At 39.1% G+C, this 26093-nt stretch overlaps 1 protein-coding gene across 12 annotated transcripts in view; it reads right to left on the bottom strand.

The window, feature by feature from the left end:
- Positions 1-26093, bottom strand: part of RAPGEF4 (Rap guanine nucleotide exchange factor 4) — a gene marked incomplete at both ends in the record, with an annotated part of 284857 nt that overhangs the window by 37580 nt on the left and 221184 nt on the right. For all 12 annotated transcript variants that reach the window (XM_084236428.1, XM_084236432.1, XM_084236437.1 and 9 more), the window contains 7 exons: positions 8924-8994; positions 13403-13491; positions 18846-18961; positions 20839-20985; positions 21401-21477; positions 23228-23288; positions 25302-25386. In XM_084236428.1, the coding sequence (XP_084092554.1) occupies positions 8924-8994; positions 13403-13491; positions 18846-18961; positions 20839-20985; positions 21401-21477; positions 23228-23288; positions 25302-25386 (646 nt within the window). The remainder of the gene's footprint in view (positions 1-8923; positions 8995-13402; positions 13492-18845; positions 18962-20838; positions 20986-21400; positions 21478-23227; positions 23289-25301; positions 25387-26093) is intronic.

Raw genomic sequence — 26093 nt, 5'->3', positions numbered from 1 at the left:
CCCAAAACTCCTCAAATAAAAAACAATGCATACACAGAAAATCAAAGTTCATTGTGGCAACCTTGACAAACGCACAGTTAGCGAGGGGCAGAATTTCGCTGTCTAAACTGGATACTCTCTGCTATAGTTTCAATCAGTTCTCTCTTATCCAATATACCTGGAAAAGCAGCGGCTCACTACAAGCCAAACATTCTTATATTTACTGGTCATTGAAATAAATTGAAATTTCTCTGTTATAATAGTAGCATTTCTCACCATCTGGGAGCATTAAATCAGAAAACAGCAGGAACTATATCTTAAATTCATTATGAATCTCTACATCTTCTAGTCAAGGATTGGGCACAAGTAAACATAAAAAACCTCAAATGTTTGTTGATTTGTAACAGGGTGGTCCCCAGGAAAGGGGGAGGTTCCCTGCCCCACCCAAGGGAGGGTGGAGCTGAGCAGGAAGAGGAGAAGCTGCAGAAGAGACTGAGGAAGGAAGCAGGATGGAGCCAGGAGACCTGGAGGAGGCGCATGGAGCCTAGAGACACGTGAAGAAACTGCGCTTGTCTTTTGGTCGTGGACTGGGTGACACAGATGTGGGTGAGACCCATGGGGAGGTGACCATGGCAGCTTTTATCTTGATGTTGATTTTGCTCTTTTCCTTCCGCGCTTGTCTGGTTGTTTATGACCCTTTTCTGTGGGTCCCCACTGGAAGATGCTTTAGACTTGTAGCAGGCTTTGGGGCCTTGTTCTGGGCCGATCCCATATGGATGGACTTTTACCCACGAGGGGACGGGTAACTTTGGGTGCTTCATTTAGAAACTAGACTCTTTGCCTTACCTGTATTGTTTCCTAGTTTTATTAAAGATCCTTCCCATTAGTCTCATGTGTTTTGTGTTGATGCGGCGGATGGCAGAACCCATTTAGAATAGGCAGGTTTGCGGGGTTTGGGCTGCCCCTCTCCCTGTCCTATAACAGATTGACTTGTTATCTTAAATAATTCAATCACACTGTTTGGAGTGCTATATATAATGCAATTTTCTAAAAAAAAAAAAAATCACAGTTGAAAGGACTTAAAAAAAAGCCCTTTCTCCAAATTACCTGAAATTCTATTTTGTCAAGCTGCCAAATACAGATCAGAGATACATTCTAAATAAGTTAATAGGCTGTTCAATGCCATCAGGTTGACTAAGTCTACACAAAAGCAAAAACATCTGGTACATCCCTTAAACAGATTCTCTCAGTTATTAGGGAGTTAACCCACAGAACCACAGACTTTCTGACAGATTAAATTTGCATTGAATTGGACCAGCTCCTTTAGCATTATGTTGATACAGCTGAGGACAGATTGGCTCTGTTTTCAGTGAGGTACTGAGACTCAGGAGAGGTGAAGGCCATAGTGTAGGCTAAAGTCTTTCTACCCGCCAACTGTGGGCTTAATATTCCATTGAGTCATTTTCCTCATGCCGGCTCTGCCGTTCAAACACTGTAATTATTTCATATATTTTTACCTAGTTATTATCTTACTCACCACAGGCACCTGTAATTTTTCTGTATTTTTTTTTTTTACTGCTCATTTACTTATTCTTAATTCAGCTAATAATGGTTCCACGTATTAAAATTATCATGGGGAAAGTAAGTGAAAACCTCCTAGGATGTAGAGGCAGCAGATTTATTACAGCCTACAACAGGGAATAAAATATTATGTATACTTTTTGCAGTAAGTACATGCTAATTATGCAGCTATTTATAAAACACTTATCAACATTCAAACTGATACTCTTCAATGTTGTTGTTTTTTAAAACGCTGCTTTGCATACAAGATCTCTGCTTGTAGCTGAAAACAAACTTTGGGGGTCATCTGCCCACTGATGAGACAATGCTTTTGTGTACTCTTTACATTATGCCATATACCTCGCATGATGGTACAATAATATTAGCAATATTTATATGGGGCTTAAAGGTTTATAATGTACTTTCACAGACATAGCCCTATTTGATCTTCACAGCAACCTGGTGAGATGGGTAGGGCAGCTTTAATTACCCCTATTATACAGAAGGGGTTCAGAAAGGTTAAGGATAATTGCTGAGTAATATAGCTTGTAAGATGCAGGTCTTAAACACAGGTCTTCCAACTTCAGAGATCTTGCTTTTCCCACTATATTATTTCCCACTATATTATCTTTACTGCCCTTCTTGCCTTTGTAAAGCATCACAACATCCTGAGCACTAGGTCTATACTTTCCTTGATGTCACATGTGCTTGGAAATGCAGGCTTTGGAAATAGACCACCTGCGCTCATATCCAGACTTATAAACTCATATTCCTCTTATAAACTCTGGGGATCACGGTCGGTTAATTGACCATTTAGAGACATGGTCTCCTCATCAGTAATCTCCATGGGATTTCTCTTAAGGATGAGATGAGATAATATTGGTAAATTATGTAGAATAGAGGCTGGGACATATTTAGTGTTCAGTAAAAGTTAACTGTCATCATCATTATTGATCAACTTCTGGAAATTATTTAAAATCTTTTTGGTGGAAGGTTTTGGAATTTTTCATAAGACTTGGCATTTCTGGGTTTAATTCTGTGTGGTGCTATTTCTACCAAACACAGGCTACTGTATGTTTTATACACCAATTGACTTTGAGCTCCCAGGAATGCTTTTTTTTTTTTTAAAGATGTCTCTGAATCTTGCTCAGAATATTTTCCCCCCACTGATTTGCAGAATTCTCTGCCTTTTTGAAAATATCTAGTTCTTTGCCATTCCTTTAACTCTCAAGCCAGAGGCTTGTTCTCATTGCAGAGCAGATAGGACATGGCTTAATGCAACCTACTGCCTGGGTTCAAATCTTTCACTTACTAGCTAGGTAACTTGGGGTAAATTTCTTTGTTATTCAGTCTCATTTCCTTATTGCAAAAAGATTACACACTTCACAGTATTAATGAGACTGAGGAAAAAATACATAAAATACTTTGTAGAATACCCCATAAACAGCCATTTCTACCTAGAGAACACTGTGTTCACCTCACCAAACCAAGTCTTCCTTATTCAAATAAACTCTCAAATTCTGTATGTGGGAATTAAATTGCACTGATAGTGACATGGATAAACACTTTTCAGAATCAGATGGGACTACAATGGCAAATTTTGACTTCAACAAAATTTAAGCTGACAATTTTCAATAGAAAATCGAAAGAATGTTCCTAAAAACTTGGCTTCATCTATAGAATGAGAACCTGATGCTGCTCTGTAAATCTTTCATTACCAAGAATAAGCAAAGTTTGATAAATATTCCTCTTAGAGAACCAAATCAACTTATAAAGAGACTACCCCCCCAGGTCAAGTTCACAGAAATAAATGATAGAGACCCTGCCTTTTCAGTAAGGGAAGCTATTGTGTTGACTTTTTTTGCAAATATATAAAGGTGGCTTCAGATAAAACTTAATGGGAAAATCTATATTCTATTTTTTCCTTTTAAGAAAGTAAGAAATTATTTCCATGTCAAAGGTATAGAATTTGTGTTGAATAAATCAGATAGTAAGAATAAGTATTGGCCAAAGTTATTGCTGAATTAAATTTTTTTAATATAAATATAAGCAAGTTCTCACATAAGTTTCATTGAGCTATAATAATAATCTGTCCTTGACAACAAAATATCTGCATTTATTAATATAATGGAGAATCCATTGGCAGGGTAACTGTCTATGCTAACAATGTCATTTTTTTTTTCTGACTCCATTTCAGTTTTGTAATTGGACTCATTCTGTGAATAACTGTAGGTTGACTATCACTGGCAACTGGTACAATAGGCTTCTTAGTCTCTGTCTTAAATAATGAAACAACTTTTTACCCCAGAATCTTCAGGAAGCCTCTCTTTGAATCTTACTGACCCAGTCTACCTTGAAGCTGCCATTTGAGATATAATGACTGTCTAGGGCAGCCAAGTTCTATCAGCAGCTACACTGGCCAACTGAGATGGTACTGATGTTGGGAAATCAACTACAATGTCCCTACAACGAGAAGTACATTAGTGGTATGTGGAGTTTGTCCAAACATCTGCCAGTAAATACAGAATCTTAGATGATAACTTGGCTTCCACATGCCAGGATTTCTCCTACATGAAAAATGAAATAAGTATCAAAAGTCTTTTTTTTTTTTTTGGCCTCACATGTTGGGGCTAAGTGTTGGAAAGATAAAGTAAATGATATGAAAATGCAGTGAATCAAGGATTCAGTTATTAAAATTTAAAATAATATCAACTTGCCTGTGATCATTTACTAGTTGAAGACCCGCCTAGATTTGTAAAATAAAAATGAGTTTAATCATAAATACAAAAGACAAGAGATCAATTCTGTAATAAATATTAAAGGTGTCAAATTATCTTATGTTCTTTATCTCAGAAATTTTAAGTAGGGAATTATATACGTGAGTAATAATTTCACTGTATTTGTTATAGGGCAAAGTATAGAAATTAAATATACAATAAGAAGAGGCTAAGAAATTCATCAACTGACCTATTACATGATATTTTGAGTCAATAAAAATAGCATGTCTTTCTCATGCTTCTTTGTTATCTCATAGCCCAGCACTGTATAATATATATTTTAAGTGTTTAATAAATGTTTGTGAAATTATGTGAAAAAAGATGTTTTATTTATATATATTGATATCCATACCACACTGTTGAGTGAAAAAGAACATATTACAGATGAATGCATACAACATGATCTACACTTATATAAAATTATATAAAATATCTGGAAGGTTTTTTCTTTTTTTTTAAACTTCCTTTTTTTTTTTTTTTTAAAGGTTTATTTATTTATTTATACAAGCACTGGGTATAGTCTGAAGCGCAGAAGGGTGAGAGAATTCACCAGAGCCAGAGCGGGGAACAGAACAGGCAGACTGATGAAGAAATACACTGCTTAGGGGAGCAGCGGGCACAGCAGGAGAGGTCTGTCGTGCCATGTGGGACCCTCGCCTATGGCTGGGGTTCGAACTGGCACTGCAGAAGCTGCGGGCAGCTTTGCAGCCCAGTACTCAACTGCTGCGCCACCAGGGGAGGCCCTCTGGAAAGTTTTTTCATAAAACACTGGTGCAGTCCCAGATGAATTTTCATCTATTTTTTCTTTCTGTAAATTGACTTGTTCTACAATGAGAATGTTTTATTTTTCATGATGACAAGGCTAACAATATTTAGAAATAGGCTGTGGGATTTAATGACAGAGATTGATAGTCACAAAATATTGTAGAGTGACAAAGCACTATTATTTACAGTATGGTTATATTCTTATATTTATAATCATATATCTATATGGATAGAAAAAAGACTAGAAGGATACATACCAAAATGTTAATAATAGTAATACCTGGTAGGGTTTTAGGTGGTTTTAATTTTCTTTTTAAAGACTAACAGAAAATTGAACTGTATTTTAAGTACAAAATTTTAAAAGATTAAAGAAACTAGAGATGAAAAGTATAGAAATTGAACAAATATAATTTAAGAAACTCATTATAAAGCACTTGTATTCATCAGGTCAAATCATGTCCCAAGCTTATCTAGTGAATAGTCTCATTAGCACATAAAAGACCTGAAAAATTAATGCTAAACAGAGTTTTGCCGTCTTCCTCTGTGCAAAAGCAAAATTGGAGAAGACATACAATGTGGATTAAGGACAGAAATAGGTGTCAGTGATTCAGGGCTCAAATCTTTTCTGTACTAGTAATTACCCTTCTCTGAGCAAATCATAATTTTTTATTATCCTGGTTTATTGATTTGGAAAAAGAGCAGTGAAAATACTGACTTCTTCATAGGGCTGCTATAAAAAGTCACAGATATTAAGTACTTTGAAAACACTCAGCCAAGGCAACTCACTTTGAACGCTTTAATAGTATGTGGCGAAGTATTTTACTATCTCTATATCCCATGTTAACAAGGGATTTAACCTACTAGTTCAGTTTTACATTTTACCCCTGGCCCCTTGTGAATATGGTACTGTTCCGTTTACGTTATTTGTTGATTTTGCCCATTCATCATCTACTTCACCACTTTTTCTGTTTTTCTTTCTTTACTTTCCTTGGGCATATCACTTCATTTTTTTTAAGCCTCAGCATTCTTATTTGTCAAAAATAAGCTACATTAACCCCGAAATGGATTAAGCAGAATGATGCAGGTCAAGGTCTCTTAGCATGGTCTCTGTGAAACTGTCCAGTGACGTGCTCTGCCTTTCCTTGACCAAGGAGTCAACAATGGCCCAATCAGGCCAACTGGTTCCACTTTCCCAGGGTGTGGAATGACGTGAGGGCCCAGGGACCTGGGGTAGATGTGTACCAACAGCACGGTCTTTGATTGTTGCTGCTGCAGCCCTAGGCTTTTCAAGGATTCCTTCAATTCTCTGAATTTACCCCATAGTCTTCTGATGAATTCTTGTATCCCTTAAGTCAATCACAGTTGGATTACATTATTTAGGAACAAACAAATGTAGTTTATCTAAGAAGCCTATATCCTACCTCCTTGAAGTGAAAGGAGGATTAAAATTTGAGTTCTTAGCATAACTTAGAAGCACTTACAGGAAAAACCTGTGGGGGTAGAGCCCTTTCTGTTTGCTTGCCTGAAGCAGGATGAGCTCCTGACCTCCCTGCCATGGAAAGAACAGTGATTTTTTGTTTTGAGATTCATTCCTCATATCTAAACACTTGACTTAAAACCCCCAAGTTGAAAGCCTCTAACTACATGTGGCTATTTCAATGTAATTAATTAAACTTAAAAAAAAAGGGGGGAAAATTCAGTTCCTCCATCATAGTGACCAAATTCAAGGTCAGTGGCTACTGGGCTAACACAGATAAAGAACATTCCCATCATTGCGAAAGTTCCATTGGACACTATTGATTTGGTCACAACAAATAATACTTTGATTTTAAGCAACTGAAGCACAGATAAATATGTAGCATGCAGTACATTGTCAAGAAATGTTCTCAAATTCTAATTAAAGGAATAAGTTGTGAAGAGAAACAGTGATACACCCTTGACTTGGGTCTTAAGAGCTGTGTGAACACTGGCACTGACATTTTTCTGGTTAATATTTTTTTTTAGCCTCAGAGTACTCATTTGTAAAATAAACCTAACACAAATCCAGGAGACTCCTACAAGGATTAAGTGTCATGGTATAGGGCAAAGTGTGAGAGTTGATTCCAAATAGAACAGTGAAGAAAATCTATGCTCTTGCAGGGCCAGCGGTGAAGGAGGCGGTCTGAGGACATTTAGTAGTGAGGCCAACACTGGCCATCCTGGATTCCCTCTCCACTGAGAAAGGAACTAGAATTGGACATCACTGGTTTTCCTTGATTCTACAGTTCTTTTACCCACCTTCCCTCTCTCAGTATTCTCATGCCCCCCTATCTGGGCATGACATGAAATTTCCCTCTAGGAGACTTATAAAACAAACACAAAATCAACACAGGAGTCTGTGAAATGAAAGTTCTCAACCAACCCTGAGGAGAGAGAACAAGCTAATAAATGAAGAAATCAGAACTGGCAAGAATAAAAACAAATATAAGTTCAGTGTTTGGGGCTTTGAGTTGTAAGATGACATGATCTGGCCCACAACATTCCCTCACTCTTCTTTTGGTTTTGTTTGCCTTAAGCTTATCATCAGGCTAACTTTTGGAGGGAAAACCTAAACTCAATGGTGGATGTATTTTTTGTATTTTTCCTTCCAACAAATCTCAAAGGTCTAATAATGATTACCATGTATGGAGTTAAAAGAGCACAGAGAGGTCCTGAATGTGTTAATTTGACTTGAAGAAAACTGAATAGGAGCCAGAAAGAATATGTAATATATGTAAGTCTCATTAAGCTGTCATTACTTGCAAGGATAGTTTCCAGGCAAATAAACACTCAAATCTCACTCATGCAGCTCCCTCTAAATAAAACATCCAACTCAAGTCTCCCATTGTCATGCATTCTGTTGACTTTACAAAGAATATGGGTGAACAAGAAAATGAGAATCAGGTAGGGCAATTCTAACTCTGAAAAAGGAAAACATGTCAACACTGATTGGATTGTGCAGAAAAAAGAAAACTGTTCTTCAATATTTTTAACTGCTCAAAAAGGGGTCTAAGTTATTTTAAAAATAAAGCAGAATTGGAAAATAAACTTTCACTCCTTCCACATGACTCCCAAAGTTGAGGGTGTGACTTATTAATAATATTCACTTTTTAAATTCAATTTACATTTTCTTGATGCTCCGTCTGTTCCAGACACTGTGCACCAATTGGCCAACTCAACAGACGATTGAAGAGTTGCCCCAAACAAACTTTGTGTCCAAGCTGCTTAGAGGAACTAACATTAAAATTTCAAGTTTTGTATCTTTGATTTAAGTTAATGTGATGGTAAAAATAGCAATGAAGGAATATATTTCTGTACCTAGAGGAGAGGATGGACCAGGACCAACATGTAAGAAAAGCCACCCACAATGATAATCTGTGTTAACCTCAGCCAGTTAGCAGTTTAACTCATACTGTTTAGAGGAAGAACATAGCAGATCATGGACCATGCTGCCTGGTGTCCTGCAGAGGTATCCTGTCTCCAAGGTGAGGGAACAATCTCTAATAATATTCCCTAGTAATAACATAACCTTCTCCAGCCTACCTCCCAGGTGGGCACACTTCTCATCAGCATCACTTTCCTGAAACAACTTGGCTCACATTTCTCTAGAAAGGTAACAAGGGGGAAATCCTTAAACATGGCATGGGCAAACCCAGGGAGAGCACTGTCTATGCCTGGAAGCTACTGATGGCTTTGCGTTTGACAAGAGTGAAATGCACAATACTGGCTGGGACTTACCTTCAGAGAATGAGATGACATAAAGGCCACCATGTGTAGTGTCTTCAAAGGAATAGAGATGTTTCACAAAAAGGATATTGGGCCACCAGGGCTGGGCAAAGCTGGGTATTTGGCATAAAAACACAGTGCATCATAACAAAATCATTTAAAACAGAATCTGTGAGGGGAAGAAAGGAAGCAGAGCAGACAGGATATTAGGTTCTTGGAGAACTATTTAGGAAGGCAAGAATATCTATTCATTTGTTCTTGGCCAATGGTTCTTAATATATATATATATATATATATATATGTATGCATGTATATGTATGTGTGTGTGTGTATATATACTCATATAAAACTCATAATGTTGACAGTGCTTGAGACCAAAACTCAATTTCTTAGGACAATGGATAAAAAGTATAGTGTTTTAAAAAGAGACAGGTGTGTACAAATGGCACTGGTCACCTTAGTTGCGATGAATTCTTTGAAAATACATGTAATTAAAGAGCCACATATAGGCGATGCCCTGTGCAGAAGCAAGACATGTTTCTTTGTCTAATTTATACCATATATCCTTTGTCAATCTCGATTTTCCTTTGCCTCTTTCCCACCTCTATTTCTAGAGGGAGCAATGAAGTATGAGAGGGTGACAGGATTATGGAAACAGCAGGTGGTAAGAGCAGAGAATTGGTGAGCAAAACAAAGTGGGGGGGGGGAAGGACAAGATAAAGACTGCCTGCAGCAACTGAATCAAAACAGAAGCTCTCGAGCTGCTGAAATGGTGAATATCTTATATTCCAACTTTCTGTAGGTAGGTAAGAAGGGAGATTGCAAGGGAAACTAGGTGAGTCCCAAAGATAAACTTCGTTTCCTTCCTTTTGAATTTCATGCTGGTTCTTCATGGCCACTACAATACTCTCCAGTCAGGCTTGGTGGGAAAATACAGGAAGGGAGGCCTAAAAGCCTTAGTAATATACCGGTTGAACTTGGTGCACAAGATGCTAGAGGGGTTTCCAATTAAAAAATGAATATACTGGCCTACATTCATGAAGCTCATGTTAACTTTTCAAATAAAATGGTGAGAAATATGAAAGGTCAGCTACCACTCCTATCATGTCATATAGAATCACTATACTCATTTAAATACAGGTGATGGATATAGTCTCAAGCTGACATTCTGTTATCCCTCGTTGTTTCAGGTCGTTCAGTCCCATTAGACTGAGCAGGATAAGAAACAGAGAAGGTGCCAGATAGAAGCCATGTGAGTCTTTTTTTCCTTAAGTACAAAAGGACTTGTCTGAGTTTAAGATCTAGAGTCACCTTTACATGTTTCAGACATTCTCTGAGAATAGAGTAGGTAATGCTTACATCTAAGGCTGCTGCCAGAATACCTGAACTATGTAGTAAGTTTTGTATAAGGAGAGATCTGAGTTGGGTACACCAAGGTTGGGAGCCGGCCACTAGGCCACTCAGCCACCCACTTTTCAACCAGACACCCAGACACCCTGCACCCACATTTCAATGTGATTTTCTTGTTCTCTACTCATACACTGTTAACACTTGAGAACAGATTTTTTTTTTTACTATTACAAAGGTTTGTTTAAGAAAAAAGTTCAATAAGAAAATGTGCATGACCCAATTTTTAATATCACAGTAAAAGATGCTGTGGATGTGGGATTGGTATCTCTGGTGAACATGTTCATTTTTATACTCATTCCAAGGCTTCTAACAGGGTGCTACTATTTCCTCACATTGACACCACTCCAACATTGTTCTGTTGCCCCACTAGCTGCCATCTCCACACATTCACCCATCCCAAGATTCAGAAAGGGGTCAGATCCCCACAGTGTCCTTGGATATGTCTGCACCATTTAATTTCAATGATAACTACTTTTTGTCCACATTTTTTTTTCAACTCAGCAGGGTGAGCTTTGCTCATGACCTCTACTTTGTGAGCTCAAAGATGTCTCTGGATGAAATTTGTGGCCTCTCTCCCATGGTAGCTCTGGCCTTGAGAACTGATTTTTTAAAATTTATTTTAATTTATTAATGCATACAAGAACTGGGGTGCAGGCCAGAGGTGTGGGAAGAGGACTCACCAGAGACAGTGGGGAGCAGAACAGGCAGATCTACTGAAATACACTGCTGAGGGGAGCAGGGGGCAAGTCAGGAGAGGTTTGCTGTGCCATGTGGGTAGCTCCCTGGCCAGGGATCGAAGTCATGCTGCAGTGGCTGTGATAGCTTCATAGTGCTGGGACTTACCCCTTGTACCACCAGGGATACCCATTGAGAACTGATTTTTTAAAAATCATTTCCCACTGCAAAGTCATTTCCTAGGTGATTTGATGAATAATGCTGAACACAGAAGTAAAAAATCTAGGAAACTAATAGGTCTCAGGCAGAAAATAGATGTTTTAGTAAATCAACAGAATGTACGTCAAGTCTAGGTGTGTTCAATTCCATGATGCAAACCAGTTTGCTGTGAACACTGAAATTTCCAGTGTACTTTAATCCATAAATACTAAGAGTCTCGCCCCCAACTCCCCCCACAGCATCTGTGAGTTCCATGGTCCTGCACTAGAATTATTTTTAGTGTCCAGGATGACAGTGGCACACATTAATTAGATCTGGCACACATTAAAAAGATCTGATTTATGAAAAGGAAACTGATTTATTCTTTATCTCCAAGCCATGGACAATACTTGTAGGAAAAAAATAAATCAGGAAAAATGGCTGGAAATGAAGTTCTATATTAAATTATGATGTTAACCATCTTCTAACGTCAAAAATGGGTTAGGAATCAGATCCCATGTGCAGCCACAGTGATTTCTAGCCTTCAATTTTTTTGTGGTTGTTTATGAAGCAGTAATCCAATCCTCATCTCTTAGTGGCTACTTTAAAAGGAAGGATGCATTTGTTCTTCATGGGTAGTGAAGATCTCACAGATCATGCCTTAGATCCCACAGTCTCTATGGCTCTTTAGTTAATAGTCACATAAGTGAAGATGTTGGTGTGTGTATTTGTGGCGTTTTTTGTTTTGTTTTGTTTTTTTGCATTATATGCTCATAATTTCTGGGGGGGGGGAATTAAGAGGGGGAAATTGTATTTCCTCACCTCTGGTTCCAGAAATTTGCATTATTTGTACTCCTCTTGGAAGCTAGCAATGCCCTGCTGAGTTTTCATTCTCAAGTATAGTCCTTATTGCATCCTCCTCCCTCAAACATTTCCATCACTCCCCAGTGCTTAGCTTTGCATGCCAGATTCTTACCCTTTACCTTCCTTGCATAAATGGGAGATTTATAAAATATACATACGAAAGTACACACTTAGCCTAGCAAAAGCAGACCACTTGCGGTGCCTTGACCACTTCTAGGTCACTGGTAATGTTGTCCCCTAATATAAAAAGTTTTGTCCTCAATCCCTACTTACTGGACACCAGCCTTCCTGCAGGGCTACTGCAGGTTACAGTCCACATGCTGCTTTGCTTGGTGCCCTCAGCTGGTGAGTGTTTATGACCACACTGCCTTAAGCTCTCATTATCTATACATTTTTTCATGGTCTCTAGGAGGTTACAAACTTTCTGAGGACAGGACGGTGATTTCTTGTTCACATTGCCTAATTTCATGTTTAGTGCCTGTCAGGCAAGATACTCAACACTGAATAAAAATTCAGAGGTCCTGGCTTTCTTATATACTACTCCCCAATTAACTCATTACATTAAAACAAAAAACAAAACCTTCAGCCAATCTATTTATAAAATGAGAAACTGGAATGAAGAGATAAAGCAATAAATTAGTGGGAAAACACATTTTAGGAGTTATATAATAATAGTAATGATGCCTTCACCTTGGTTATATTGCAAAGATAATGATAATAGAGTTTGAACTATCACTAAGCTTTTGAGATAAGTTTTTGGACTTCCTTAATGAGAAATGTTCTTCTGTGGACCTCAGTTCTCAGGGTGCTTAAAATACTAACCCATTATTCTGCAAGTCCAATAGAATAGGATTTTCGAGTTGAACAGGGCTATTTCAAAAATCCCAAAGTGGAGAATGATATCATAACTGAACACTTACTACACTGATGATATTCATCTCACGAATCCTCAAATTGCTGTGTCTAATAAGATTGGTTCACTGTGAGGGGGTTTTTTGGGGTGAATTTTGTCCTTCCATGAAGATATGTTCAAATCCTAACTTCAACACCTCAGGACTGGACATTATTTGAAAATGAGATCTTTGCAGATGTAGTCAATATGACGGTACTAGTATGGGCCTTAATCAAATGTGACTGGTATCCTGATAAAAAGGGGGAAATTGGACAAAGAGATCCACAGAATGAAGAGATGTCTGTGGAAGGCCACTCCTAACAGGAATGAACCAGACTGAGTCACTGTGAAGGCCAGTCAGGCTGGAGGATGAGAGAATTGCTCCCTGGCTGGGCCACACAGTGGTATTCTTTAATGTTGACAAAGGTCACTCTCCTTCTAAAACTACTCTGGCAATACACACTGAGAAGGGATTTAGGGTTTTTTCCCAATTCTCTGCGTGGATTTAATGGACACACAAACTGTTCGATGTGTTTACCTGTTGCTTCATTTAAAGTTGGCTCAAGGCGTATTGTTTCTAGAAAATGCTCTAAAATTTTTTCAGGTGTTCCTGACATCACAGTATACCTACATAAGAAAGTAAAAAACACTGTTAGTTTTTCATGCATGGACGAATCTTTAATAAAAAACTTTTTACAGATCTACGTTTTTTTGTTTTGTTTTCTATCCCAGTGAACCACCTTGACTTAAGTTTTGGGCCATATTCTCCTTATGGGAAGAGTGACCATGTGAAAAAGTCACATAGGAACAAGGGAAAAACCATAAATTGAAATAGTTAATGAAAACATTATTCTTCTTTCCCCTACATGGAACTAAAGTAAACTACTTGCAGAGTGATTCTAGCAGGCTGGGAACGGAGAGACTTCAGCCTTTTTCCAAAGGGGAATGAAAAGAACATGTAAACCCTGGGGCAGTTCAGGTCAGGCAGGGGGAGCTGGCGAGGGAAAGTGACAGTAAACGAGGTTATCCATATATGGGTTACTTGTAGCAAAACCTCAATCCCACACTGGATTCCCCTGCCTATTTCTGGAATGCTCTGTCTTTCCCAACTGTACACTGGTATGTGCTCTGGAAATGCAGCTAATAATAAAACAAGAGAAAAGAAAACAAAACCCCAAACAAACAAACCAATCCTATAGCATCTGACTAGGAAATAAAAAATAAAAACAGTAGGAAATTTATATAATTTACTTCAATGTCAAATATAAATTATTTGGCATTTCACTTTCAGAACATCCATCAACTGGGAGAATTCATTTTTTAAATTAAATGTGGGTTATTTCAAAGTCACATTCAAGATGGTAAGGAAACAGGGAATGAAAAGCATGGGCAAAGTACAGTGAGATGATCTTGTGTTCCTGTTTCAAAATTCTGACTTTGATTTTCTGCTTGGCATTTCACTTAAAGAATTACAGGGAAGAAAAACAACAATAAGAAGAACATTGTCTTATGTTCAGAGAGCAGCAGTAGAATTCAGCTCCAGGAGAAGCCAGTGTTCTTCATCTCCTCACCATATGCCCATCCTTTGCTGTGATGAGACTTTGGAGGGTATGTGTTGAGAGCCTGGGGACATCTCTAACAGACTCAATCTCAGGGTCTTAACCACCTGCATGAGGGAGTGAAGAGAGGCATTTCAACGCATGACCCTGTACCTGTAAAGTAATTCTGGCATTGAGTGAGGTAGCAAGCACAGCCTGTCTCACAGGTAAATGCCAGTTATCATGTTAACATTAGCCTCTGTGTGTGTGTGTGTGTGTGTGTGTGCACACTCAGGGTCATAAAGAAGCTGAAGAGTTATGTCCTTAAGGAAACCTGGTTTTGGAGCCCAAGGGAGGACATATGAGGTTAAAAATAATAATATTCTACTCCAATCTCAAAAAAGTAGCCTTTTCAATGAGAAAAAAAATAACTAGAATAAAGTAAAAATCAAAATCAACAGGCAAGCATAGACCAGAGACATTATGTAGGGGAGGAGGAAGAGAGATCGGGACAGGGGTGGGAAGAGCACAGGGAACTATGGTGATGGTGCATGGGTGAACTGGTGGTGGGAATCTCACGGGGAAATCATACATTGTACAGAAATGAAGGATAAAATAAATATATTAAAAAAATAAAATGAGTTAAAAAATATTACCCCTTTCTCAAAGCAAATAAGATTAGAAAACAAAGGTTTCCCTCTGGTGGGCAGGGACTACTTGAGGAAAGAAGAGGGCATATCTATAAGTGACTTTCAACGCTCACTGGAGAACATTGCTGAATTCGTTGACTATTTCCTAAATGATCTGATTCCTTGACAGTGCTTACCACATGAGCTGGATAAAGAGCCACATCTGGCCACGCATTAATAAGGAATTGGGTTTGGAGAGGGCTCTGAGAGCTGTCAGATTTCACTGTGCAACTAGGTGGGGAAAGTGAATCATGTCATCATACTCATTCCTGCCAATGAAATATGATCTCATCCCACAGGTAGAGAAACTGCTCAGCAAGGAGAAGCATCAGGCCCACGGTTAGAGAGTCGGTCAGCTGGAGATCTCTGCAGGGAGCCTGGTAGGGTCACAAGTCCACAACGCTGTTAACCCCAGGCAGCCAGACTCTCTGGGCAGAGGCCGCACCAGGGGAGCCGGAGTGCATTCTGGACTGGAAGCATGCTGTGCAATCAAAGCCCTCTGTGAGGAGGGCTGGTCTGCTTGTTTCTGAAAACAAGTTTTATTTAAATAAGAGTCTAAATACATTAAAGAAAGGTGACTTGGCATGTCACAGGGCACTGGCAGCTGTTGCTAGTAAGCAGCAAGCTCTTTAGCTCCGGCCACGGGCAGATATATCTGTTAGTCAAAAGTTTAACTCTGATATAAAGGTCAGTTTCCTATTCCAGAGATTATGGTTAGGACATTGCTTAGCTCTAGGATTAGGTCTGGTCAAAATGAAAAAGGCTTGAGTGGCAAGCCATATCTATGCTGTGGCCAGGTCAACCACAGCCCCAGGGGATCATTCTTTTGCTACCAAGGCGCCCTCTAGTGGCGCAGCTGCTGGGGCTGCCTTAGCCCACCTCCTTCCACTTAGTCCCACAGAATGCTATTCAGGTGGGGTCTCTTAGGATGGGGAATTCTGAAGAAGATAGTTCAGAGAAGCAGCTCAGGGAGCTCTTAAGAGGCAGTCCAACGTAACTTCCGGCCAGACATAGATGTCTGGAGTTTTGTGCTCTGGGGTCTAAAACAGTGCTTGACTGCTTTGTTTGGGGCAAGCCGCAGCCTACTGCTTGACCTCTGTGTAAGTGAGGGACTTGAGGCCAGACAGCATGGCTTTTTTTCAGTTTGTTACATGAAGAAACTATTCTAGCCTAAGTGAAAAGAGAATCCCAATGGGTTACATTGTCCAAGCTATGAAAGGAAGTTTTTCTAACACAAAGTCTGGAAATAAGGCTGCTTCTACCCACACTTAAAACAAAAACTGAAGTGGGGGAAAGAGAGTCCGAAAGAGACCATCTTTCTACGCAGGATGGAGCTAAGCAGTAGGATGTTTGATAAGGAAAAGCAACTGTGTAAAATAGGAATGGTCATTTCAAATGCTCTCTTTCTTACTAAAACCACATAATCACAGAGCGAGGATATCCAAAATAGTAAAAATTTGAGAGCTCCATATAGTTTATCCATCATCAGAAATACCATGTGGCTACTGATTTTTTGATATCACACTCAGAGCTGAGTAGGGCTGGGACTGACTCATGTTGCTTTGAAAGTTTAAAACGTATATATAAACTGTGCTGGATTTCTCAGGGGAAAAGTCAGAAAAATATTATTGACACCAACATAGTGACCCACTTTGAGTTCAAAATGGACAATTTCTGAGGAAATGGAAGTCCTAAAATTTCCCAAATTTGAGCCCATCATAATCACTGCCATGTTGTCAAAGCTGTCCGGCACGTCAGCTTAAAATTCACATACCCATGCCCCTCCCTCCTCCTACTGTCCCACTCCTGCCCCTGCAACTCCTACCCTCCCACCCCCAGCTTTTGATCTGACTTGGGAAAGTTCAACATGAAAAACAATCCCTTGGGAGGGTGGCTTTTTACTCTTTGGGGACTGATTTTGTGTGGTGCAGTATTTTGTACTCATTGATATTTCGTAAGTGCATTGCTGTGAACATGTACATGTTTTTGAATTATATAAAATATGTGGGTCGGTCTATAAGGAGACAAAATGGAAATCAGATCCAGTCCTAAAATAAATTTAATTCATGTGGCTTCTCCTTTTCTGTTTCCTTATTTTGCTTTCATGAAAAATCCGTACTTGGAGGGTTCTCTGAATGGAAGATGTAATAAGCATGGCATTGACCAATGCCATGCACAGCTGAAGGGACTTTGGGTCACTTGTTTCAAAGTTAAGGAGAATTTTTAAGGTTTCCATTTCGGGTAGCAAATTTTTTTTCGAAGACACTATTTAAAATGAAGATTATCACTATTAATATATTTAAGAGCACTATGGAAAATCATTGGGGGTAGCTCCAACCTTCACACACAAATGTTCTCATTCTTATCCTCCTCTGGGGGCTGGAAGGACAAGTATTAAAAACACTTGAGCAAGAACATTTCAAGAATGGAAAGCAGCGAAACACAAACAAACAAAAGAATTCTGGCTGGTAAATGTAAGGGTTTGTAGGTGAAAGGACAGTTCTGTATATACTTCATTTCACATCAACCCTTTTGAAATATGTTGGTTTGCAAGGTTTACCGAAGAGTGTTGCAGATACAGTATTTATATACTACTGTATTTTTGCTATAGTAGGTTTCCAGACTGGAGGAGCAGAGGTTGGGAAGTTGGTCAAGCTGAATTTTAATTTCAGCTTTGCCGTCATAGCTTTGTAATCTTGGGGAAGTATAAGTAACTTCTCTAAGCCTAAATTTTCTCTATCTGTTCAAAGGGGTTGTAATGAAGATTAGAAAAGTATGCAAAAACCCTACAGCTATTCAGTAATATATTTCTTCCCACTTTCTTTGAAAATGTGTTGATTCATCCAAATGAAAATGTCTAAATCTTAGGCTTTTAGTTCCAACAATAAAAATTCACCAGTTACATTAAGTGTGATGATTAAAGGAAACTCTGTTTACACGGCAAACAAATAAAAATAACTAGGGAGGCACTCTTTTTCAACAGATTGCTTGCGACATTTCCTTAGCTACAGTATTGGTGTTATTATTCTAAGATTGAAAATTAATCTCCATTTAAAACACTAAATTCTGTAACTTTCTACAATTTCTTAGAGTTACGTGTCCTAATTCTCTTAATATGCAAATATTGGCACAGTGGATGAAAGAGACTTGTGGAGGAAGTTGCAGTGAAAGATGTAGATATACTGAGCAAGACTCAACAGGGGACCTGAGAAATGTGAAGGAAATACTACTGTGACATTAGCAGGAACACATGTGAATGAGGTCAAATGGACACTTCCGGGCTGCAATCATTAGACTGATTTATATTTGAAATCCATGTCTCCATCAATGGTGCCTACTCGGATAAAAGGATGAAAGCACTTCTTGAGAAATCCTACATCTGACACTCAACTACTAAAGGTTTTCATCACCTACTGGCCTATGTATCCTTTGAGCTGTCCAGTAATCCTATTTCATTGTTCTTCCTAATGCCTTCCTTTCCAAAGCTATTACAGTTGAACACTGTACACAGAGAGCATTTTTTGAGTAGGGAATAGTCCCCCCAGAATTACTCCAGGCAGCACCAAGCTCAATGCTGTGCCAGAAATGGATACATTATACTCCACAAGATGTGTGATTAGTCAATAGAGAGAAAAACAAGTCACACACACTGCTGTCTTCCACAAAAAAGGAGAACACGCTATTGTAGAAATGATGATACCATGTGAAAAGGTTAATCATAGTCTGGCAATTGCAGTGCTGGATGCAAACCTACTTTTGCTGAGGCTGTGAGTTTCCTTGATTAGAAGCCCTGTTCCCTGCTGGGACCTTCTCCAGCACCAAGACATCTTGGTCATGTTCTTTAAGTCTGACTGTATTCGCCTCAACGTCCTGCAAATACAAATTACACCACATACAGATGCTGCAGTTTTTCTCAGACAATGAAAAAAATTTCAAATGCTTCAGAAACTCATTTAGTGCTTGTGATGCTAATTGTTGCGTCTACAAATTAAGTCATTTTCAAAGTCAAGGGCTGGAACAGTCAGAGAGAGGACCAGATGAGGTTTGAGACAGGCGGTTTTAAAACTGCCTTTATCCCAGATTCAGAAAAGCAGCAGAGCAGAGAGAGGAGTGCAGTTGCGTTCTGGGAAATCTTTGGGAAAGGGAGGATAGCAGAAAGATAGGGAAGCAAAGGCATTTATTTATTCTTTATAAAAGTATGTGGCAATAGCACTCAGCTTCAGCAAAGTTCTTTTGTTCTGATTTTTTTCTGAAGGTATTTAGTTTCCTTTGGAGGAGCACCTTTTCTCTCTAATCAAAAGACTTGGTTTATTTCTTTTTAAATTGGTTTGAAATGTGTTAAGACATTTTCCAGTTATTTTGAATAAATTTATAAGCTACATCAGTGATTATGGTCCCAGTCTGATTCTTTCAAAGAACTTTTTGGGTAAAGGTAAAGTCCACTGTGTAAACTTAAAAGAATGAGTGACATTTAACCATTAAATTTCATGTCATTTAAAGTATTATTATGCTTTTTCTATTTCCTCCCCATTCTAGATAAGAACCATGTGGTTCTTCTCCAGGTGGTGTTTTTTTTTTTTTTTCTATATTAGTCAGTGGTATAAGTGGTATTTCATTAAGAAAACACAATTCTAAGATAAACTTTGTTGTCAGAAATTTTGCCACCAAATGCAAATGCTTAGGGTTTTATAGGGATAGGTGTCCACCTATAAAGAATGGCAAACACAGCAAATCATCATTAAATAATGCCAAAAATAGCAGAAGGCACCAAAACTATATTTCTGATGCTAGGGGGCTAGAGAAAGAGCTAAGGCTGGGGCTGGGGGCAGAGGAAGTAGTCTGCTCTGTGAGCTAGCCAGGAAGAGAAAAGAGCAAAGTTATCCTAAAGGGAACACTCTCCCCTGGGTGAACTAAGCTGGGGTGAGATGGACTGTGGGTCACCTGATGGGACATTAACATCATCCCCAGCATCCCATGACTAGGTCTCTACCAGCCAAAGCTGGGTCACTTCTCCCAAAGGGGCCAGAGGCTGCTTAGTGGAGAATGACCAGGGACCATCTTCTCAAATGTCCCTCACTCTCACAAACACCTTAACAAGTCTAGGTAGGTCCATCTGTAAAGCCAATTTGCTTGCAATTTCATGGTTCCCGCTACTACCTCAATTATTCTTTGCCTGCATGCCAACATCTGAAATTTCTTTAGTGTGAATCAACTAGATATAAAGCACTTGAAATGAAAAGGCTTGGTTGGAACAACCACGATTAATATATAATTCCCCCTAAAACATAATCACTCAATCAAGAGAGTGTGTGTAATGATATGAGAAAGATTCAGATTTGGAATGAGGCAGGAGAGGACACAGGAAGGTCTAGGATAAAGCAAGACATGGGGCAGAGGGGCCACCGCTGCGTTGGAGAGTGAGGTGGGGCAGGACACTAACAGGGAAGCCTGAGATGGCTAAAGAGAAATGTCTCAAACTTGACATTTTACCAAGGCAATTCCTATTTGTCTTCAATTCCCACAGACCAGTTCCGGTGTGTGCAGTTACTTGTGCCAGCTCAGCATGCCACATTCGCAACATTACTGCATCATCAGCACATGGACCATCTCAGTTTTTGAACCAAAGCTCTTTGTTCCTAGAGTATTCATTAACCACAGCACTGCTCAAATAACACTGCACTCAAATCTTTGCCTATTTGGCAAAAGGGAAAATGGGAATCCTCTCAGACGCACTGCCTGGGACTCACCCTCAGAATCCGGTTGAAGTCCTCCTTGTCTACTCTTAAGAAATGGCAATTATCTTCTCGCAAGACGATAGAGGCAGCTCTCGGGGCATCATTAACCAGCGCTAACTTGCCAAAGTCATCTCCCTCATGCAGGGTACAGACCACACCCTGGAGAGAGCAGTACAGTCAGATGAAGGCAACCTGTAAAAAGGAACAAACACCACCCACTCCTCACCATGAATCCCCCTCCCCCTAAGACACTATATGTATAAATGGACTTTTCCCAGGGATATTGAAGGGAGGTTATATAATTAAATTATAATGTTTTCTTTTGCTTTCATTGAATAATGTGGTATATGGCCTGATTTTAATGTACACCTTATAATATATGTGGAGTCTCAGTTCAATGCAATTCTGAGTATAATAAATCTAGATAAGTTGTGATTAGAGGTGCTATAATGTCTCTTCTACCTGTAGTAACAATGTTGCTGCAAGTTTAATTGTAGTGCTGCATTGTTAATACTTAATGCCATACTAACAAATGGAGCATAGTAAAGTTTCAAAAAGAAAAAGATATATATACCTTGCCGTAAATGACTACATTCACTGATCCTTTCAGAATAATGTACCAGGAGGTACCTTCTTCCCCCTGGTTAAACACTGGATACAAAAAGATGAAAAGACTTATGACAAGAATAGAAGCACATCAATATAAATTACAGCTTATCAAATCATCAATTTTAAGTCCTTAGAATGACACATTTATTCTAGAAGAAAAAAAATTACTGGAAAACACTAACTTATTCGGGTGGAATATTATTTCCTTTTCTACAGAACATGAAAGAAACAGAAACATGACATTACTCGCTATGCCCTAAAAGATAGGCTTTTACTAGATTTAAAGTCACCAGCAATCCGTTTCTTAGAGCAAATACTTCTCCACAATTCATCAAAACTTATGATGCTATAGAAAATAGTTTCAAAAAGTAGTCTGACTCATAATGTGGAGTTTGAAAACATGCAAATAGTACTATCTATTGTTTATGGACACACAGCTACCTATTTTTTCAAAATGGGTTGGAATAATAACTCCTATGTTAATAGGACAGGAGAAACCTTGGGGGAGCAAAGAAAAGAAAGCAAGCATGGAGAGAACAAGGAGCCTTCAACTGCATGTACAAATTTTAGTCAACTGCATGTACAAATATTAGAAAATATGAATAAAATGAGTGTTAGTGTTTGATAACAATTTTAAAAGTATATGTAATAATCTATTTTTACTTGAAATATTTAAATATTTCATAATAATATGAAAACAACAAGCAAGTACAAAAAAGATAAAATAGAAAGGTAAGAAATCAGTGACCATGACGATAAAAAAATTAAGATGAACCTTTAAAATGTAAAGAAAGGACATTCTGACCAAAATAAATATCAGTGTTAGAAATATCACTTTTGATCACTGAAAGTAAAACACTCTGAGATATAATTTTCAAAACTTTTTGTTTTTATAATTTATGTTCCATTGTACTGATTAACATGACTTAGCCTGAAGAAAGAGCAAAATTTTCCAAAGAATGTCTCTTGAAAAGTTAAAAAGTGTCCATGAAAATAGTTGCTGTTTCACTAAGTTTGGGAAGTGTCAATTTAAATGGACTGATCATTTTTCCTTATTGCAGAACTTCTGAGAATCTTAGCATGTTGTGAAGTTTGATGATTCTCCAAGAAAGGTTACAGAAGGTGGCACTTTCTAACCTGATTAGACTATTAACTCTGTTTTTCAAGAAGGATTTTGTAGGACTAGCAGGAAATAATATCTAAATAATTTTGTTCACATTTACTGATACCAAATTTCAAATTCTTCCAAATATGAACATAGCTCTAAACTATAACTTGGATTCTGGAGAGACCTATATTATTGGTACTGCATAAATATTTGGGGCCAAGAAAATTTTCTCGGGCTTGGAGTTGACAGTGAAAGTGAGAAGAAAATGAAAGCAGGATAATTTATCATTTTAATTAGCAGTTCTCAAGAGATGGATAAGTTCAAACACTTCAAACGGAAGAGAGTTCACCATGAAAAGGTCCTGCTGAGGGTCATGCCTGAAGAGCACAGACTTCATCCCCCCTCTTTTAACACTGCTTTGAATGAGCCTGGTAGGGACAGGGGAGAGAGGTGGGCATTCTAGCTGGCAACCACTGCGGAGCTGGTTCCAGGAAGCCAGCACGCTACAGAGTACCAGATACATGCTGCAATAACCACAGGTCCAGGAAAACGGAAGTGCCACATGACTTCCTGCCAAGTCAGACCCTAGGCCAAGGAAGGGAAACATTTGCAGGCAAGCTCCATGACATATGCTCCAGGGGGGAGACTAGTCAGGCCCAGTGTGCCATTCCCACATTCACTCACACACAGTTCCTCCTTTGGCATGAGACTCAAAAATTAGAACTCCTGCTAACTCCCGTTTCACCTAGAAGGAAAAAAAGAAAGAATGTGGAAAGGCCATCTTTGGGTGGGTAAAGGGACTGCTTTCTTTCTGAACAGTGCTATCTGACGGCCACTCTCTCCCCCTGGGCCGCTCCTGTCTGGCAGGAATATTTACACTAGATTTGTGGCCGATTCTTAAAGCTCTTAGAAAAATTATTCTGTAAACCTATTCATATAAGACAACCTCCCTAGAGACTGTTTAAGACACGATTTCACATGTATGAATTAGCCAATTTCTCCACTTATCTTTTTAAAAAAAATTTTGAGGCTACATTTTATTTTTAAGTAATTGATATATGTCCAGCCAAACCAAACTGCTTTAGTTCTTTTCATAATATTTGAGGTTAATAAAATAAACACCATGATGATATGCTTTCACTTTTCCATGTTTCTAACTTACCCCAATTTTAAAGTAAGATTTATAGCCATGAAACACATTCTGAGGCCTAAGGCAATTATGTTTCAGCCTCACGCTCTGCCTGTCTTTGGTCTGGGGTGGGAAGGTGAGTGCATCTGTGGTATCTGCAGCATCACGTGGCTGTTGCTATCACAGGCTCCTCCCTGTGTCGCACACGATGCATCATCGCAAACATGTTAGAAAACTCAAAGTCCAGCAGTTGAGCAATTAAGCTTAAATGTGTGAGGATGTTTATATTCCTAGGTAGTTCATTTTTCAAAAATTCCAAAATACGGTTCTCTCTAAGAACCAAGGAAACTAAGAATTTCCCATGGTACCTGAGTATTTGGGGTTTGAGGAAGAAGAAAGGAGTCTTCCCTCACCGTGCTCTACAGCATGTGCTTGTAGCACCTACACAGCAGGAGCTCTGGGGACTAGACCCATCCTACCTGGACAGAGTGAAGCTGGCAGGGCAGTGGCAGGCAGGAGGTGGGCTGGACCATACCCCTGCACAGTCCATGTAGGTGAGCCACCTTCTGGACTGCCAGCGTGCAGGGAGGAAGGTGAATTCTGTCTGGGTTGAAGGCAGAAAGGGTTGAAGCCCTTCTGCTTGCATCTATGACAAATGCCTGACTGCTGTCAGCAGAGACCTGAACACCCACCCCCTCCAGTGCTCCCAGAGCTCTGACCATGTGGCAGATGACATCACCCAGTGAACTGGGAAGAAAAGACCCAGGAGCATGTACATCCCACTGAGGGGCCTCGGTTCAGTGTGTGATCTGTGACTATGGAGCCTTTTCCTTTCCTCCTCCTCCTCCTCTTCTCCCCACTCCTCTTTTCCATCTCATTATTTACTGACAGTACATACTGGGTTGTTGGAAAAGTCATGATACATTTTTGCTTGAAAAACATAGGAAAAAAAAAAAGTCATGACTTTTCCAACAACCCAATAGGAGACTTATGTTGCCTGAAAAGTCTGTTCCTATGTTCCTCCTACGGGAGGAGGTGTTTCTATTCCTATTCGGAGATCAAATTTCCATCCACTGCCTTCCTAAATATCCTAATCAGATAGAAGTTTAAGGCTGGTGTCTTCCTTTGGGCCATTTTTTACTAGTGGGAACTGCTACTGTGCCTTAACATGTCTGGACTAATGTTCTTTGGAACCCCTGCTTCCTTTAATGGGGTAGCAAACTCAGGGAGAGCAGGCCTAAAGGCCAGGCCAGGACATCTTGATTTCTCTCTGCCTTTTCTCTTCCTTTCTCCACATTTCATGGAGGGGTCTCAGAGCCCCTCTTAAGACCTCTTTGTTTCATCTAAATACATAGGTTCCAAGACTCATATTTGTAAGGATGAAGTACATGTTCCAATTCTGCTTACATCATACTGTTTGGGGGATGAGGATATGTGGGAAACTACTAATGTGATAACACTTGATCCCCTCTGGGTGACTGTTCTGAGTATAACTTCCTTCGCATCTCGTGAGAGAGTGATTTATGAGGAAGAATTCAGGCATTCCTTCACCCTCCCCCACATACCACAGTACTCTGCCAATTCTAACTCAAAGTTGCCCTCACCCTGCTCAACTAAGAGACAACTTACTGTGGTAGAAAGATGGGATAAGGCCTTAATGTGAAGGAGCTCTTCATAGATAATCTCTAGGTCATCCACAGTCCTCTGGCCAGGTCTACAAAGAAAAAAGGAATAGAGAAATAATGAGAAAAAAGTAAAAAACTTGAAGTGCAGAAATGGATTCAGGGGTCAATCAATGTTCAGAGATTTTATAGGAGAAATCCCTATAAAAAGATATTGGTTGCAGGGGCAGATTATGCCATTACAATCCTTAAAGGTATTTTTTTTTTGAACAAATGTCTTCCTTGGTGAAAGAACGTGGGACAAATCAGATGCGCACACAGCTGCTTTCCCTTGCAATCGCAGAAGGGAAAGCATCTCCACTCACATTGTAGTTGGCCGGCTTACTGCTCACTTCATAGAAGACTGCTCCAAAGCTGCTTTCAATACCACCTTCACCAGTAACAACAAGTGTCTTTTTACAGCACTAGGAATAATCAATTTCATCAACTGGATGATGGATCCAAATTTCTTGGGATCCTGTGTGACATCTTATACTAATAGAACAATAGTGAAGCTGTCACTTATGTTTGGGGCTATTGACATGCTTCTAACCAGAGGACTCAAATAAAGGGCATATATAGACTCAAAGTTTCCTCACTGATCCCTGAGGAGGTCAAGGCATGAGCAGAAAACTAATAGTAGTGTCTGAGATTAATAAGAAAGGAGTAGGAGAGGAAAGGGATTTATATCCACATTCCCCTAACTCTATTCCATGGAAAACTAATGTTCCTCCCAGGTGATGTTAACCCAGCATACTAT

This window comes from Talpa europaea, assembly GCF_964194135.1.
Source record: "Talpa europaea genome assembly, chromosome: 1".
Classification (NCBI taxonomy): Eukaryota; Metazoa; Chordata; class Mammalia; order Eulipotyphla; family Talpidae; genus Talpa; species Talpa europaea.
This window is presented reverse-complemented; position numbering and strand designations above follow the sequence as displayed.